Source organism: Lampetra fluviatilis, chromosome 70 (genome assembly GCF_964198595.1).
Source record: "Lampetra fluviatilis chromosome 70, kcLamFluv1.1, whole genome shotgun sequence".
Lineage (NCBI taxonomy): Eukaryota > Metazoa > Chordata > Hyperoartia > Petromyzontiformes > Petromyzontidae > Lampetra > Lampetra fluviatilis.
The window spans coordinates 1,167,067-1,187,066 of record NC_136344.1 but is presented as its reverse complement, the minus strand read 5'-3'; the positions used below and the strand labels follow the sequence as shown (position 1 = coordinate 1,187,066).

The window sequence follows — 20,000 nt, the reverse complement described above, 5'->3', positions numbered from 1 at the left end:
ACGATACACCTACACAGAGAGACACACACACAGAGAGAGAGACACACACACAGAGAGAGAGACACACACAGAGACACACACAGAGAGAGAGAGACACACACAGAGACACAGACACACACAGAGACACACACAGAGCGGCGCACAGAGCCGTGAGTAGGACTCGCTCAGCCAAGCGGTGCAGATCCACCCACGACACCCCTAGAGAGAGAGAGACACAGAGACACAGAGACACACAGAGACACACACCACCACCACCCCCACCACCACCACCACCTCCACCACCACCACTCACCAGGTTTGGCTGCGGTGATGACGGCTCTAGAGGCGGCTAGCACGGCGTTGTAGATCACCACCACCACCCCCACCTCCACCACCACCACCACCACCACCACCCCCCCCCACCACCACCACCACCACCTCCACCACCACCACCACCACCAGCACCACCACCACCACCACCACAACCACCACCACCACCCCCACCACCCCCACCACCACCACCACCCCCACCACCACCTCCACCACCACCACCCACACCACCACCTCCACCACCACCACCACCTCCACCACCAACCCCCCCCCCCCACCACCACCACCACCACCACCCCCACCACCCCCACCACCACCTCCACCACCCCCACCACCATCCCCCCACCACCACCACCACCCCCACCACCCCCACCACCACCACCACCCCCACCACCACCTCCACCACCACCACCACCACCTCCACCACCACCACCACCACCCCCTCCACCACCACCACCACCACCCCCACCACCTCCACCACCCCCACCACCTCCACCACCACCACCACCACTCACCGGGCTTGGCTGCGGTGATGACGGCTCTGGAGGCGGCTAGCACGGCGTTGTAGACGGTGCGCTGGTCGGCGCTGAAGCGTCCGCTGGCCGGGAAGGAGCACGTGATGTCCGACGCGTAGCAGCAGTACTCACCACCCATGTCGAACAGACTGGGGGGGTGGGAGTGGGGGAGGGGGTGGGGGGGGTAGTGGAGGGAATGGGGGGGGTGGGGTGGGGGGTGGTGGTGGTGGTGGGGGTGGGGGGGGTAGTGGAGGGGATGGGGGGGTGGGGTGGGGGTGGGGGTGGGGGGGGAGGTGGTGGTGGTGGAGGTGGTGGAGGGGGTGGTGGTGGTGGTGGTGGTGGAATGGGTGGAGGGGGTGGAGGTGGTGGTGGTGGTGGTGGAGGGGGTGGAGGTGGTGGTGATGGTGAGGGTGGTGGTGGTGGTGGAGGGGGTGGAGGGGGTGGTGGTGGTGGGGGTGGTGGTGGAGGGGGTGGAGGTGGTGGTGGTGGTGGGGGTGGTGGTGGTGGAGGTGGTGGAGGGGGTGGTGGTGGTGGTGGTGGTGGAGGGGGTGGAATGGGTGGAGGGGGTGGAGGTGGTGGTGGTGGAGGGGGTGGAGGTGGTGGTGATGGTGAGGGTGGTGGTGGTGGAGGGGGTGGAGGGGGTGGTGGTGGTGGGGGTGGTGGTGGAGGGGGTGGAGGTGGTGGTGGTGGTGGGGGTGGTGGTGGTGGTGGAGAGGGTGGAGGGGGTGGTGGTGGTGGGGGTGGTGGTGGAGGGGGTGGAGGTGGTGGTGATGGTGAGGGTGGTGGTGGTGGAGGGGGTGGAGGGGGTGGTGGTGGTGGGGGTGGTGGTGGAGGGGGGTGGAGGGGGTGGTGGTGGTGGGGGTGGTGGTGGTGGTGGAGAGGGTGGAGGGGGTGGTGGTGGTGGGGGTGGTGGTGGAGGGGGTGGAGGTGGTGGTGATGGTGAGGGTGGTGGTGGTGGAGGGGGTGGAGGGGGTGGTGGTGGTGGGGGTGGTGGTGGAGGGGGTGGAGGTGGTGGTGGTGGTGGGGGTGGTGGAGGGGGTGGAGGGGGTGGTGGTGGTGGGGGTGGTGGTGGTGGTGGAGAGGGTGGAGGGGGTGGTGGTGGTGGGGGTGGTGGTGGAGGGGGTGGAGGTGGTGGTGATGGTGAGGGTGGTGGTGGTGGAGGGGGTGGAGGGGGTGGTGGTGGTGGGGGTGGTGGTGGAGGGGGTGGAGGTGGTGGTGGTGGTGGGGGTGGTGGTGGAGGGGGTGGAGGGGGTGGTGGGGGTGGGTGGTGGAGGTGGTGGTGGTAGAGGGAGCACAATGCGAGAGCGGGGAGAAAAGACAACGGTTACTCACCACCCACCAATCACTCACCCACACACCCACACACCCACTCACCCACCCACCCACCCACTCACCCACTCACTCACCCACCCACCCCACCCACTCACTCACTCACTCACTCACCCACCCACCAACTCACTCACTCACCCACCCACCCACCCACTCACTCACCCACCCACCCACTCACCTACCCACCACTCACCACTCACACACACACCCACACACCCACTCACCCACCCAATCACCCACACACCCACCCACACACCCACCCACCCACCCACCACTCACCCACCCACCCACCCACCACTCACCCACCCACCACTCACCCACCCACCACTCACCCACTCACCCACCCACTCACCACCCACCACCCACCCACTCACCACTCACCCACTCACCACTCACCCACTCACTACTCACCACTCACCACTCACCACCCACCACTCACCACATGTCTCCGTCTTGAATCTTGCGGTCGTTGGGAGCCGCGGCGTGGCCGTAGTGCAGAATGGAGGAGTTGTGGCCGCTGTGTGGAGACACGCAGAGACACACAGAGACACGCAGAGACACACAGAGACACGCAGAGACACACAGACAGCGAGACACGCAGAGACACAGACACACACAGAGACACGCAGAGACACAGTGAGACACACAGACAGCGAGACACGCAGAGACACAGTGAGACACACGCAGAGACACACAGAGACACACAGAGACACACACACACAGAGACACACACAGAGACACACAGAGACACGCAGAGACACAGTGAGACACACAGACAGTGAGACACACAGACAGCGAGACACGCAGAGACACAGTAAGACACACGCAGAGACACACAGAGACACACAGAGACACACAGAGACACACAGAGACACACACACACAGAGACACACACAGAGACACACAGAGACACGCAGAGACACAGACACACACAAAGACACACACATAGACACACAGAGACACACACAGAGACACGCAGAGACACACAGAGACACGCAGAGACACAGTGAGACACAGAGACACGCAGAGACACATACAGAGACACGCAGAGACACGCAGAGACACACAGAGACACACAGAGAGACACAGAGAGACACAGAGACACACAGAGACAGAGACACACACACAGACATAGAGACACACAGAGAGACACAGAGACACAGACAGACAGAGACACAGAGACACAGAGAGAGACAGAGACACAGACACAGAGAGACACAGAGACATAGACACAGAGACACACACAGACATAGAGACACAGAGACAGAGACACAGAGAGAGACACAGAGACACAGACACAGAGACACAGAGACACAGACACAGATACAAAGACACAGACAGAGAGAGACAGAGACACAGAGACACAGACACAGAGACACAGAAAGACAGAGACACAGACATAGAGACAGACAGAGAGACAGAGACACACACAGACATAGAGACACAGAGAGACAGACACACAGAGACACAGACACACAGAGACACACACAGAGACACAGACACAGACACACAGAGAGACACAGAGAGACACAGAGACACACAGAGACACAGAGAGACAGAGACACACACAGACATAGAGACACACAGAGAGACACAGAGACACAGACAGACAGAGACACAGACACAGAGACACAGAGAGAGACAGAGATACAGACACAGAGACACAGAGACAGACAGAGACACACACACAGACATAGAGACACAGAGACACAGAGAGAGACACAGACACAGACACAGAGACACAGATACAGAGACACAGACAGAGAGAGACAGAGACACAGACACACAGACATAGAGACTGAGACACACACAGACATAGAGACAGAGAGACAGACACACAGAGACACAGACACACAGAGACACACACAGAGACACACACAGAGACACAGACACAGAGAGAGACAGAGACACAGACACAGAGACACAGACAAAGACACACAGAGACAGACACAGAGACACACAGAGACACAGAGACACAGCAGATACACAGAAGAGACACAGAGACACAGACACAGAGACACACACACAGAGACACAGAGACAGAGAGACACAGACACACAGACACAGTGAATGATTGTCTATGAGTGAGTCTATGAGTGAGTCTATGAGTGAGTCTGTGAGTCTCTATGCGAGTTCTCTGCCAGCAGGCGGCAGTGTCGGCCCACGTTTGCGGGATGGTGGATCAGAGATACGGTGACCACGTCAACACCATCAACATCACCATCAACATCACACCATCATCATCACCATCACACCATCAATATCACCATCATCATCAACACACCACCATCATCATCAACACACCACCATCATCACCATCACCCCCCCCCTCACCCCCCCCCTCACATTGCTGCTACTACTGCTGCTGCTGTGACTGCTATTACTGCTGCTACTACTACCACCACCACTACTACCACCACTACCACTACTACCACTACTGCTACCGCTACTACTACTACTACCACCACCACTACTACCACTACTACCACCACTACTACCACCACTACTACTACCACTACTACCACCACTACTACCACCACTACCACTACCACCACCACTACTACCACTACTACCACCACTACTACCACCACCACTACTACTACTACCACCACTACTACTACCACTACTACCACCAACACCACCACCACCACTACCACCACCACCACCATTACCACCACCACCACTACCACCACCACCACTACCACCACCACCACTACCACCACCACTACCACCACCACTACCACCACTACTACTACCACTACTACTACTACCACTACTACTACCACTACTACCACCACTACCACCACCACTACCACCACCACTACCACCACTACCACCACCAACAGCGATCCCCTTGGGCCGGATTAGCAGATCCCCGTAGATTATGCCCGTCACTATTCTTACCACAAAGCACAAACAATAGCGGCTAGCGCCGCCACCGCCAGCGCACAAACATCCCCCAAGGTAGCCGCAATGTCCGTCCTGAAAGGATTTAGAAAATAAATAAAAAATCTCTCGTCAAATGTTTCAATTCTAATTTTACCAGGTTCGTAGCGGCAGAGGTCGCCAACGGGTTTTGATTCCTTACCCGTACCCGGCCGCACCAGGGCCGCAAACGGCTACCCGATACCCGTACCCTACCCGATACCCGGCTACCCGTACCCGGCCGGGTATGGGTAGCCAGGAATCGGGTAGGGTACGGGTATCGGGTAGGGTACGGGTATCGGGTAGGGTACGGGTATCGGGTACCCGGTTGCGACCTGTATTGTAGCGGCAGAAAGGCCATCGGCTAAGCGACTTTTTTCGGAAGTTTCAAGTTTCATTGAGTCGGTGTAGCCCTTGGAGAGGCATGCGGGCAAAACTAAATATGAACACAGAACATCTTAAAGCGACGACGCACAGACGGACACATCCTGGGACGAAGCGGCAGATCTTCCAGAACAGCCAAACAGAAGCGACCTGAACCATCGCAGGACAGCAGCTCAGCTGAGTAGCTGACATCATTATCATCACGTGTAGAGACGCACAGAGATACACAGAGACACAGAGACCCACAGAGACACATAGAGATACACAGAGACACACAGAGACCCATAGACATACACAGAGACCCATAGACACACACAGATATACATAGAGACACAGAGAAACACAGACACCCACAGAGACCCACAGAGACCCACAGAGATACACAGAGACCCATAGAGATACACAGAGATACACAGAGACCCACAGAGACACGTGACAGTGATGGTGATGGTGGTGATGGTGGTGGTGGTGGTGATGGTGGTGATGGTGGTGATGGTGGTGGTGATGGTGGTGATGGTGGTGGTGATGGTAGTGATGGTGGTGATGGTGGTGGTGATGGTGGTGATGGTGGTGATGGTGATGGTGGTGATGGTGGTGATGGTGGTGATAAAGGTGATGATGGTGATGATGATGATGATGGTGATGATGGTGGTGATAAAGGTGATGATGATGGTGGTGATGATGGTGATGATGATGGTGGTGATGGTGGTGATGGTGGTGATGGTGGTCATGATGGTGGTGATGGTGGTGATGGTGATGATGGTGGTGATGGTGGTGATGGTGGTGATGATGGTCATGATGGTGGTGATGGTCATGATGGTGATGATGGTGTTGATGGTGATGATGATGGTCATGATGGTGGTGATGGTCATGATGGTGATGATGGTGTTGATGGTGATGATGATGGTGGTGATGGTGATGATGATGGTGATGGTGGTCATGATGGTGGTGATGGTGATGATGATGGTGTTGATGGTGATGATGATGGTGATGATGGTGGTGATGGTGATGATGGTGGTGATGGTGATGATGATGGTGGTGATGGTGATGATGATGGTGATGGTGGTTACCTCCCACAGATGCAGGTGTAGGAGACGTGACGCATCCCTCCACGGCTGTAGCAGTAGTGCTGGAAGAGACTGTGACCACCACCACCACCACCATCATCACCATCATCACCATCACCATCATCACCATCATCACCATCATCACCACCATCATCACCACCACCACCATCACCACCACCACCATCACCACCATCACCATCACCACCACCACCACAATCATCACCACCACCACCATCATCATCACCACCATCATCACCACCACCACCACCACCACCATCACCACCATCACCATCACCACCATCACCATCACCACCATCACCATCACCACCATCACCACCACCACCATCACCACCACCATCACCACCACCATCACCACCACCACCATCACCACCACCATCACCATCACCACCACCATCACCACCACCATCACGACCACCACCATCACCACCACCATCACCACCACCATCACCACCACCATCACCACCACCATCACGACCACCATCACCACCACCACCATCACCACCACCATCACCACCACCACCATCACCACCATCACCACAACCATCAACCATCACCATCACCACCATCATCACCATCATCACCATCATCACCATCATCACCATCATCGCCACCATCACCACCATCACCACCACCACCATCACCACCACCGCCACAAAAGACATCATCAAAACAACCATCAACTCCAAACAACAACCATCAACAGTTCAACACAACAAACATCAATGCAACAATCAATGAGTCTATGGGTCTCTGTGTGGTGAGTCTATGGGTCTCTGTGTGGTGAGTCTGTGGGTCTCTGTGTGATGAGTCTGTGGGTCTCTGCGTGGTGAGTCTGTGGGTCTCTGTGTGATGAGTCTGTGGGTCTCTGTGTGGTGAGTCTATGGGTCTCTGTGTGGTGAGTCTGTGGGTCTCTGTGTGATGAGTCTGTGGGTCTCTGTGTGATGAGTCTGTGGGTCTCTGTGTGATGAGTCTATGGGTCTGTGTGGTGAGTCTGTGGGTCTCTGTGTGGTGAGTCTGTGGGTCTCTGTGTGGTGAGTCTATGGGTCTCTGTGTGGTGAGTCTATGGGTCTCTGTGTGGTGAGTCTATGGGTCTCTGTGTGGTGAGTCTGTGGGTCTCTGTGTGTGATGAGTCTATGGGTCTCTGTGTGGTGAGTCTATGGGTCTCTGTGTGGTGAGTCTGTGGGTCTCTGTGTGGTGAGTCTATGGGTCTCTGTGTGATGAGTCTATGGGTCTCTGTGTGGTGAGTCTATGGGTCTCTGTGTGGTGAGTCTGTGGGTCTCTGTGTGTGATGAGTCTATGGGTCTCTGTGTGGTGAGTCTATGGGTCTCTGTGTGATGAGTCTATGGGTCTCTGTGTGGTGAGTCTATGGGTCTCTGTGTGATGAGTCTATGGGTCTCTGTGTGGTGAGTTTATGGGTCTCTGTGTGATGAGTCTATGGGTCTCTGTGTGATGAGTGTATGGGTCTCTGTGTGAGTCTATGGGTCTCAATGTAAGTCTATGGATCTCTATGTAAGTCAATGGGTCTCTGTGTAAGTATATGGGTCTCTCTGTAAGTCAATGGGTCTCTATGTAAGTCAATGGGTCTCTATGTAAGTCAATGGGTCTCAATGTAAGTATATGGGTCTCTCTGTAAGTCAATGGGTCTCTATGTAAGTCAATCGGTCTCAATGTAAGTCTATGGGTCTCTATGTAAGTCAATGGGTCTCTGTGTGAGTATATGGGTCTCTGTATGAGTCTATGGGTCTCTCTGTAAGTCTATGGGTCTCTATGTAAGTCTATGGGTCTCTATGTAAGTCAATGGGTCTCTGTGTGAGGCGGGAAGGAGGGAGGGTGTGAGGGGGGTGGAGGGGGTAGGGGGGAAACTTCCGGACCCCTTTGACCTGCCGATAAATTTAGGAACGGAGGTCACAGGCCTCAGGAAAGATTCAGTTACTCGGAATGGCCTTGACCGGGTTCACAGCGGCCGTGACGGAGACACCGAGAGCCAGGGTTCAAGCCCTGGGTCTGGGTGTCTCTCTCTCTCTCAGGGGGTTCACGATGGCCGTGTCAGAGACACTGAGAGCCTGGGTTCAAGCCCTGTGTCTGGGTGTCTCTCTCTCTCTCTCAGGGGGTTCATAATGGCCGTGTCGGAGACACTGAGAGTCTGGGTTCAAGCCCTGGGTCTGGGTGTCTCTCTCTCTCTCAGGGGGTTCATGATGGCCGTGTCAGAGACACTGAGAGCCTGGGTTCAAGCCCTGGGTCTGGGTGTCTTTCTCTCTCTCAGGGGGTTCATGATGGCCGTGACTGAGACACTGAGAGTCTGGGTTCAATCCCTGGGTCTGGGTGTCTCTCTCTCTCTCAGGGGGTTCACGATGGCCGTGTCGGAGACACTGAGAGTCTGGGTTCAAGCCCTGGGTCTGGGTGTCTCTCTCTCTCTCAGGGGGTTCATGATGGCCGTGACTGAGACACTGAGAGTCTGGGTTCAATCCCTGGGTCTGGGTGTCTCTCTCTCTCTCTCAGGGGGTTCATGATGGCCGTGTCAGAGACACTGAGAGCCTGGGTTCAATCCCTGGGTCTGGGTGTCTCTCTCTCTCAGGGGGTTCATAATGGCCGTGTCGGAAACGCTGAGAGCCTGGGTTCAGGCCCTGGGTCTGGGTGTCTCTATCTCAGGGGGTTCACGATGGCTGTGTCGGAAACGCTGAGAGCCTGGGTTCAGGCCCTGGGTCTGGGTGTGTCTCTCTCTCAGGGGGTTCACGATGGCCATGTCGGAGACACTGAGAGCCTGGGTTCAGGCCCTGGGTCTGGGTGTGTCTCTCTCTCAGGGGGTTCACGATGGCCGTGTCGGAGACACTGAGAGCCTGGGTTCAGGCCTTGGGTCTGGGTGTCTCTCTCTCTCAGGGGGTTCACGATGGCCGTGTCGGAGACACTGAGAGCCTGGGTTCAAGCCCTGGGTCTGGGTGTCTCTCTCTCTCAGGGGGTTCACGATGGCCGTGTCGGAGACACTGAGAGCCTGGGTTCAGGCCCTGGGTCTGGGTGTCTCTCTCTCTCAGGGGGTTCACGATGGCCGTGTCAGAGACACTGAGAGCCTGGGTTCAAGCCCTGGGTCTGGGTGTCTCTCTCTCTCAGGGGGTTCACGATGGCCGTGTCAGAGACACTGAGAGCCTGGGTTCAGGCCCTGGGTCTGGGTGTCTCTCTCTCTCAGGGGGTTCACGATGGCCGTTCACGATGACCGTGTCGGAGACCGTGAGAACCTGTAGGGATGGGAGGAGGAGCGGGTGGTTTTCGCAATGCGGCTGTGTCAGCGATTCGGCATCAGCGGCTCTCCCTCAGTAGTAGCCCTACGATATCCGCTTCCGCGGAGTTCCGTCGCACGGGGATCACGGCGCCACTCAGAGAGCGCGGGGAAGGAGGGGGGGGGGATGGCGCCGTTGGCTCTCAGAGGTAGCTCTGCCATATCCGCTTCCGCGGAGAACAGCGTTGGGGGGATGGGTGGCACTGTGGTGACGGGAGGCTGAGTGGGTGAAGGCAATAAGTGGAGTGGACCGCTCCTCTCTCGTCGTTCTGCACAATGGCATTGGGGGGCAACAAATCTCGCGGGGGGCTAAACACACAAACAACGCGGTGGTCGTGGAGACGCAGCGATGTGTTTCGCTGTTGTTTGTTGTTGTTGTGTGAGGCTAAGTGACGCGCGTGAGAGAGCCACAGACTCACCACACAGAGACCCATCGACTCACACACAGAGACCCATAGACTCACCACACAGCAGAGACCCACAGACTCACCACAGAGACCCACAGACTCATCACACAGCAGAGAGCCACAGACTCATCACACAGCAGAGACCCATAGACTCACCACACAGAGACCCACAGACTCACCAGACTCACAACACAGAGACCCACAGACTCACCACACAGCAGAGACCCATAGACTCACCACACAGAGACCCACAGACTCACCACATACAGACCCATAGACTCATCACACAGAGACCCACAGAGACCGACAGACTCACCAGAGACCCACAGACTCACCACACAGAGACCCACAGACTCATCACACAGCAGAGAGCCATAGACTCATCACACATCAGAGACCCATAGACTCACCACACAAAGACCCACAGACTCACCACACAGAGACCCACAGACTCACCACACAGAGACCCACAGACTCACCACACAGAGACCCATAGACTCACCACACAGAGACCCATAGACTCACCAAACAGAGACCCACAGACCCACAGACTCACCACACAGAGACCCATAGACTCACCACACAGAAACCCACAGACTCACAGACTCACCACACAGAGACCCACAGACTCACCACACAGAGACCCACAGACCCACAGACTCACCACACAGAGACCCACAGACTCACCACACAGAGACCCACAGACCCACAGACTCACCACACAGAGACCCACAGACTCACCACACAGAGACCCACAGACTCACCACACAGAGACCCACAGACTCACCACACAGAGACCCACAGACTCACCACACAGAGACCCACAGACCCACCACACAGAGACCCACAGACTCACCACACAGAGACCCACAGACCCACCACACAGAGACCCACAGACCCACCACACAGAGACCCACAGACCCACCACACAGAGACCCACAGACTCACCACACAGAGACCCACAGACTCACCACACAGAGACCCACAACAACACTGTGAACTCAGCTGACCCAGCTCCAGGTATGAATATTTAATTATTATTATTTAGCTTCTTTGTTTACTTAATTTATTAATGAAACTTTCATGTGATTTGACCTCCTAATTACCGGAAAAACTCAGGCACGCACGGACAAAGACAAAGGTCCCCCGTGTAGCCTCTAAGAGGGCTTCAGGGGCAAGTAATGTTCTTAGCGAGGAGCACGCACAGAGACAAAGACAAAGGTCCCCCGTGTAGCCTGTGGGAGGCTGTTGGGGCAAGTGCTGTTAGTAGCAGCAGCAGTGCCCTATAGACACACAGACAAAGGTCCCCCACGTAGCCTCTAGCAGGGCTGTAGGGGCAAGTGCTGTTAGTAGAAGCAGCAGTGCCCTATAGACACACAGACAAAGGTCCCCCACGTAGCCTCTAGCAGGGCTGTAGGGGCAAGTGCTGTTAGTAGCAGCAGCAGTGCCCTATAGACACACAGACAAAGGTCCCCCAAGTAGCCTGTGAGAGGCTGTTGGGGCAAGTGCTGTTGGTGAGCATCAGCGCCTATGAAGGCCGGCACGGCACACGAGAAGGTGGGTGGCCAGCACCACGCCCGGCCGCCTTTGTCTCCCCAGTGGCGATGTTTACTACACCACCGCTACACCAGGTACTCATTTGAGGCTGAGTCGACCTAGGGGAGGCCCGGGGACCGGTTCAGATAATCGTCACTGGTGGTGTTGGCCGTGAGCGGGAATCGAACCCGGGTCGCCGGGTTCGTAACGCAGCGTAGCGCTAACCACTACACCCACCGCTCCCCACACACAGACACACACAACAACCGCCATTCGCCACTAAGTGGCGGTGACGTCACCACGACGCTTGTGCCAGGCTAGGTGCACCTTGAGGCCACGTGAAGTGTCGAACGCCCGCTGGCAGGAGGTCACGGGCCAGACCCAGCAGGTGCCAGGGGTCGCCTGACTGAGATGACCGAGATGACTGGCTGATGCACCACCTGTGCCCCCTAATGTGCCAACTTGCTGTGCTTTAGCCACCCGGAGCTCCGCTCGTTGTTGTGAGCGTCGCTCCTCCGCTCTCCGTTGTTGTTGGAGGGCGACTGCCTCCAACTGCCCAGTAGCGTCCTTCACGAGCCTCCTCCACTGAGGCCGATCTTGACACCGCTGGTACCAGTCATCGGCAAGTCCACTCAGCTCCACGTCCTCCTGTACCACGTCACTCCATCTCTTCTCTAGCCCGTGCCGTGCCCGTTTAGCACCCTCGATCCGGCCGAACAAAAGCTGTTTAGGCATGCGGTGGCTGGGCATGCGGGCTACATGACCCAGCCAACGCAGCCTTGCCTGCCGGACGAGCTCACCGATGGGACTTTGCCCAGATTTTTCAAGGATTTGTGAACTCCTCACACAATCCAGCCTGGTTAAACCCAGGATGGATCGTAGGCAGGCCAGCCTAAATCTTTCTAACCGGCGAAGATGCTCCATTAGGGGGGTCCACGTTTCGCAAGCGTAGAGAAGGGAGGGAATGACCGTGGCCGAGAAGACCTGAAGCTTCGTGCGGAGTGACAGACCAGGTAGCTTCCACACAGCGTTGCGCAACCGATGAAAAGATATTGCCGCTCGACTGATTCGGAGTGAGACCTCTGCTGTTAAACTGGAGCCGGTCATGAGCACACTGCCCAGGTGTAGGAAACTCTCCACTCTCTCCACTACTGCCCCATCACCAATTGGGAGTTGTGGGGGTGGAGTGTCCGATGGTACAAAATACCCAGGCAGGTGCTTAGTTTTGGTGGAGCTGATGGTAAGGCCCCACCTCTTAGTGGCACGCTCCAGGTTCAGCAGCAGCGTCTCCAACTCCTCCTCTGAGTGAGCGGAAATTACCAGATCATCGGCATACATAACGTGGTTGAGCAATAGGGAGCCATCCCTTGACTGCACCCGGGCATCGATCATTCTTCCATTGTATCTGTACCAGATGGAAATTCCCCCGGTACAGCTATTGAAGGCTTCACGAACTATGTGGTCGAAATAGATGCTAAATAATGTGGGAGCCAGAGGACATCCCTGTCGCACCCCAAGGTGTACAGGGAATGGCTCTGACTCCCGGCCACGTAGTTTTACCCGCATACACGTACACACATTCACACACACACACAATCACACACACACACACACACGCTCGCTCACTCTCACGGACCCACTCCACGCTCACACTCTCACGCTATCACGCACACACACACACACACACCACACACGCACTCACACACTCACACACACACCACACACACACACTCACACACACCACACACACACGCACACCACACACGCACACACTCACACACACGCACTCACACACTCACACACACCACACACACACTCACACACACCACACACACACTCACACACACCACACACACACACCACACACACACGCACACCACACACGCACACATACTCACACACACACTCGCTCGCACACACACACACACACGCTCGCTCGCTCACTCTCACGGACCCACTCCACGCTCACACTCTCACGCTATCACGCACACACACACACCACGCACGCACACACACGCACTCACACACTCACCACACACACACTCACACACACCACACACACACACACACACGCACACACACGCATATTTACACACACACACGCACATTTACACACACACACTCGCTCACTCTCACGGACCCACTCCACGCTCACACTCTCATGCTATCACGCACACACACACCACGCACACACATACACACGCACATCAACCACACACACACACTCACATTTACACACACACCACACACGCACACACACTCACACACAATCACACACACACACTCGCTCGCTCACTCTCACGGACCCACTCCACGCTCACACTCTCACGCTATCACGCACACACACACACACACACCACACACACACTCACAAACACACCACACACACCACACGCACACACCACACACACACACCACACACACACGCACACCACACACACATACTCACTCACATTTACACACACACACTCGCTCGCACACACACACACACACACTCGCTCGCTCACTCTCACGGACCCACTCCACGCTCACACTCTCACGCTATCACGCACACACACACCACACACACACACTCACACACACACGCGCACACACCACACACACGCACACACACTCACGCACACACACGCACACACACACGCACACACGCACACACACGCACACATACTCACACACACACACGCACACACACCACACACACACTCACACACACACCACACACACCACACACACACACCACACACACACACCACACACACACGCACACCACACACACATACTCACTCACATTTACACACACACACTCGCTCGCACACACACACACACGTTCGCTCGCTCACTCTCACGGACCCACTCCACGCTCACACTCTCACGCTATCACGCACACACACACCACACACACGCACACATACTCACACACGCACACACACTCACGCACACACACGCACACACACACGCACACACGCACATACACACTCACACACGCACACACACACATACACACACACTCACACACACACACGCACACACCACACACGCACGCACAATCGCGGGAAGGAAGTGCAGAAATCCATAGGTGGCGCATGAAACTCGCAAAGCCATCGGCTCTGAGAACATGTCCCTGAGGGTCTCTCTATGTGTCTCTGTGGATCTCTGTGTGAGTCCACGGGTCTGAGTGTGAGTCTAAGCGTCGTTGTGATGAGTCTATGGGTCTCTGCTGTGTGATGAGTCTGTGGGTCTCTGTGTGGTGAGTCTATGGGTCTCTGCTGTGTGATGAGTCTATGGCTCTCTGTGTGATGAGTCTGTGGGTCTCTGCTGTGTGATGAGTCTATGGGTCTCTGTGTGAGTCTATGGGTCTCTGCTGTGTGATGAGTGTGTGGGTGTCTGCTGTGTGATGAGTCTATGGGTCTCTGCTGTGTGATGAGTCTGTGGGTCTCTGCTGTGTGATGAGTCTGTGGGTCTCTGCTGTGTGATGAGTCTATGGGTCTCTGCTGTGTGATGAGTCTATGGGTCTCTGCTGTGTGATGAGTCTGTGGGTCTCTGCTGTGTGATGAGTCTATGGGTCTCTGCTGTGTGATGAGTCTGTGGGTCTCTGCTGTGTGATGAGTGTATGGGTCTCTGCTGTGTGATGAGTCTATGGCTCTCTGCTGTGTAATGAGTCTACGGTGTTGTCGTTGGTTTCCCATCTCGGTGTGATCCGCTCAACTCCCGCCCCCCCAACTCCCCGCTCCCCCCCACCAAATGCTCACCTCTCCATCTCAAACTCCATCATGCCAGGTCGGATCTTCTTCATGACCTGCGCACATAGACAGTGAGTGGGTGGGTGAGTGGGTGGGTGAGTGAGAGAGTGAGTGGGTGAGTGGGTGGGTGGGTGGGTGGGTGAGAGAGTGAGTGGGTGGGTGAGTGGGTGAGTGAGAGAGTGGGTGGGTGGGTGGGTGAGTGGGTGGGTGAGTGGGTGAGTCAGTGGGTGAGTGGGTGAGTTAGTGAGTGGGTGGGTGAGTGAGTGAGTGAGTGAGTGGGTGGGTGGGTGAGTGAGTGGGTGGGTGAGTGAGTGAGTGGGTGAGTGGGTGGGTGAGTGGGTGAGTGGGTGAGTTAGTGAGTGGGTGGGTGAGTGAGTGAGTGGGTGGGTGAGTGAGTGAGTGGGTGAGTGAGTGGGTGAGTGGGTGGGTGGGTGAGTGGGTGGGTGAGTGGGTGAGTGGGTGAGTTAGTGAGTGGGTGGGTGAGTGAGTGAGTGGGTGGGTGAGAGAGTGGATGGGTGAGTGAGTGGGTGAGTGGGTGAGTGGGTGAGTTAGTGAGTGGGTGGGTGAGTGAGTGAGTGAGTGAGTGGGTGGGTGAGTGAGTGAGTGGGTGAGTGAGTGGGTGGGTGAGTGAGTGGATGGGTGAGTGAGTGGGTGAGTGGGTGAGTGGGTGAGTTAGTGAGTGGGTGGGTGGGTGAGTGAGTGGGTGAGTGGGTGGGTGAGTGGGTGAGTGGGTGAGTTAGTGAGTGGGTGGGTGAGTGAGTGAGTGAGTGAGTGAGTGGGTGAGTGAGTGGGTGAGTGAGTGGGTGAGTGGGTGAGTGGGTGAGTTAGTGAGTGGGTGGGTGAGTAAGTGAGTGAGTGGGTGAGTGAGTGGGTGAGTGAGTGAGTGGGTGAGTGAGTGAGTGGGTGAGTGAGTGACTGGGTGAGTGAGTGAGTGAGTGGGTGAGTGAGTGAGTGACTGGGTGAGTGAGTGAGTGAGTGGGTGAGTGAGTGACTGGGTGAGTGACTGGGTGAGTGAGTGAGTGGGTGAGTGAGTGAGTGGGTGAGTGAGTGGGTGAGTGGGTGGGTGAGTGAGTGGGTGAGTGAGTGACTGGGTGAGTGGGTGGGTGAGTGAGTGGGTGAGTGAGTGACTGGGTGAGTGGGTGGGTGAGTGAGTGGGTGAGTGAGTGACTGGGTGAGTGGGTGGGTGAGTGAGTGAGTGAGTGAGTGAGTGAGTGGGTGAGTGAGTGGGTGAGTGAGTGAGTGAGTGGGTGAGTGAGTGAGTGAGTGGGTGAGTGAGTGAGTGGGTGAGTAAGTGAGTGGGTGAGTGGGTGAGTGAGTGACTGGGTGAGTGGGTGGGTGAGTGAGTGACTGGGTGAGTGGGTGGGTGAGTGACTGGGTGAGTGGGTGGGTGAGTGAGTGACTGGGTGAGTGGGTGGGTGAGTGACTGGGTGAGTGAGTGAGTGAGTGGGTGAGTGAGTGAGTGGGTGAGTGACTGGGTGAGTGGGTGGGTGAGTGGGTGGGTGAGTGAGTGACTGGGTGAGTGAGTGAGTGGGTGGGTGAGTGAGTGGGTGAGTGAGTGAGTGGGTGGGTGAGTGAGTGAGTGGGTGGGTGAGTGAGTGGGTGAGTGAGTGGTGAGTGAGTGACTGGGTGAGTGAGTGAGTGGGTGAGTGAGTGGGTGAGTGAGTGGGTGAGTGAGTGAGTGGGTGAGTGAGTGAGTGGGTGAGTGAGTGAGTGAGTGAGTGGGTGAGTGAGTGAGTGAGTGGGTGAGTGAGTGGGTGAGTGGGTGAGTGGGTGAGTGAGTGAGTGACTGGGTGAGTGGGTGGGTGAGTAGGTGAGTGGGTGAGTGAGTGGGTGGGTGAGTGAGTGAGTGACTGGGTGAGTGAGTGGGTGAGTGAGTGAGTGGGTGAGTGGGTGAGTGGGTGGGTGAGTGACTGGGTGAGTAGGTGAGCTCCACCTCTTTGTGAGCTTCGCTGGAGATGCGGTTTGTGTAGCGCAACAACTCCAGCTCCATGTGGCTCTTAAAGACGCGGCTGGGAACGACCACAGACACAGACAAAGGTCCCCCGTGTAGCCTCTAGCAGGGCTGTAGGGGCAAGTACTGTTAGTAGCAGCAGCATGTGCCTATAGACACACAGACAAAGGTGCCCCGTGTAGCCTCTAGCAGGGCTGTAGGGGCAAGTGCTGTTAGTAGCAGCAGCAGTGTCTATCGACACACAGACAAAGGTGCCCCGTGTAGCCTCTCGCAGGGCTGTAGGGGCAAGTGCTGTTAGTAGCAGCAGCAGTGCCCTATAGACACAACAGACAAAGGTGCCCCGTGTAGCCTCTAGCAGGGCTGTAGGGGCAAGTGCTGTTAGTAGCAGCAGCAGTGCCTATAGACACACAGACAAAGGTGCCCCGTGTAGCCTCTAGCAGGGCTGTAGGGGCAAGTGCTGTTAGTAGCAAGCAGCAGTGCCCTGTAGACACACAGACAAAGGTGCCCCATGTAGCCTCTAGCAGGGCTGAGGGGCAAGTGCTGTTAGTAGTAGCAGCAGGTGCCTATAGACACACAGACAAAGGTGCCCCGTGTAGCCCACACTGAGTGTAGGGGCAAGTGCTGTTAGTGAACTCACCATTCGCAGATCTCAGGGTGAAGTATCGTGTTGTTCACCTTGAAGCTGAAAGGCACCGCACAGAGAACACAGAAGGTCAACAGTTGTGACCCAAGTCTCAGGTCTCAGCGTCTAGAGTAGAGACCGCGTCTCAGGGTCTAGGGTAGAGACCGGAGGTCTCAGGGTCTCAGTGTCTAGAGTAGAGACCGGGTCTCAGTGTCTAGAGTAGAGACCGGGTCTCAGTGTCTAGAGTAGAGACCGGGTCTCAGGGTCTCAGGGTCTAGGGTAGAGACCGGGTCTCAGGGTCAGAGTCTAGAGTAGAGACCGGGTCTCAGTGTCTAGAGTAGAGACCGGGTCTCAGGGTCTAGAGTAAAGACCGGGTCTCAGGGTCAGAGTCTAGAGTAGAGACCGGGTCTCAGGGTCTCAGGGTCTAGAGTAGAGACCGGGTCTCAGGGTCTCAGGGTCTAGGGTAGAGACTGGGGTCTCTGGTCTCAGGGTCTAGAGTAGAGACCGGGTCTCAGGGTCTAGGGCAGAGACCGGGTCTCAGGGTCTCAGGGTCTAGAGTAGAGACCCGGGTCTCAGGGTCTAGAGTAAAGACCGGGTCTCAGGGTCAGAGTCTAGAGTAGAGACCGGGTCTCAGGGTCTCAGGGTCTAGAGTAGAGACCGGGTCTCAGGGTCTCAGGGTCTAGGGTAGAGACTGGGGTCTCAGGGGTCTCAGGGTCCTAGAGTAGAGACCGGGGTCTCAGGGTCTAGGGCAGAGACCGGGTCTCAGGGGTCTCAGGGTCTAGAGTAGAGACCGGGGTCTCAGGGTCTCAGGGTCTAGGGTAGAGACTGGGTCTCAGGGTCTCAGGGTCTAGAGTAGAGACCGGGTCTCAGGGTCTAGGGCAGAGAGACCGGGTCTCTGGATCGTGTGGAAATCAGCTCACCGGCTAATCCCTTCGAAGGCCGCTTCTCGGGAAGTGTGGGCCACTGTCCGTGTTGACGCCCCTCTGAAAGAGATCATCACCATCAGCATCATCAGCAGCATCAGCATCATCAGCATCACCATCATCAGCATCATCAGCATTAGCATCACCATCATCATCAAGCATTAGCAGCACTGATCATCATCAGCATCATCAGCCAGCATCATGCATCAGTTAAGCAGCAAGCAGCCCCCAGCACAGACCCCACCTATTCACATCCCTCACCCACCTAGCTCACACATCTAGCTCACCTACTCACCTACCCATCTACTAACCCACCCCACGTCACCCACCCACTTACTACATCCACGCCACCCACACCTACCCACCCTCCCACTCACCCACCTACCCACCTACTCACCCACCCACCTACCCACCTACCTACCCACTCCACCCACCTACTCAACCACCCACCTACCCACACCACCCACCCACTCACCCACCTACCCACCTACTCACCCACCCACCTACCCACCCACCCACTCACCCACCCACCCACCTACTCACCCACCCACTCACCCACCATACCCACCCTACTCACCCACCCACCCACTCACCCACCCACCCACCTACTCACCACCCACCTACCCACCCACTCACCCACCTACCACCCTACTCACCACCCACCTACCCACCCACCCACTCACCCACCCACCCACCTACTCACCCACCCACCACCCACCCCACCCACTCACCCACCTACCCACCTACCTCACCCACCCACCTACCCACCACCTACCCACCCACCCACCCACCCACTACCCACCTACTCACCCCACCCCACCTACCACCTACTCACCCACACCTACCCACCTACCACCACCCCACCACCCCCCCTCACCCACCCACCCACCCACCTACCCACCCACCTCCACCCACCCACCACCACCCACCTACCCACCCACCCACCCTACCACCACCCACCCACCTACCCACCCACCCACACCACCCACCCACCTACCCA

The 20,000-nt window shown here is 56.7% G+C and overlaps 1 protein-coding gene across 1 annotated transcript in view; it reads right to left on the bottom strand.

Moving 5' to 3' along the window:
* Positions 1-20,000, bottom strand: part of PEPD (peptidase D) — a 45,202-nt gene that overhangs the window by 8,893 nt on the left and 16,309 nt on the right. Inside the window, 8 exon segments of the mRNA XM_078883292.1 lie at positions 825-973; positions 2,593-2,670; positions 6,533-6,601; positions 15,514-15,560; positions 17,438-17,513; positions 18,093-18,137; positions 18,998-19,035; positions 19,037-19,058. Of these exon segments, the coding sequence (XP_078739418.1) occupies positions 825-973; positions 2,593-2,670; positions 6,533-6,601; positions 15,514-15,560; positions 17,438-17,513; positions 18,093-18,137; positions 18,998-19,035; positions 19,037-19,058 (524 nt within the window).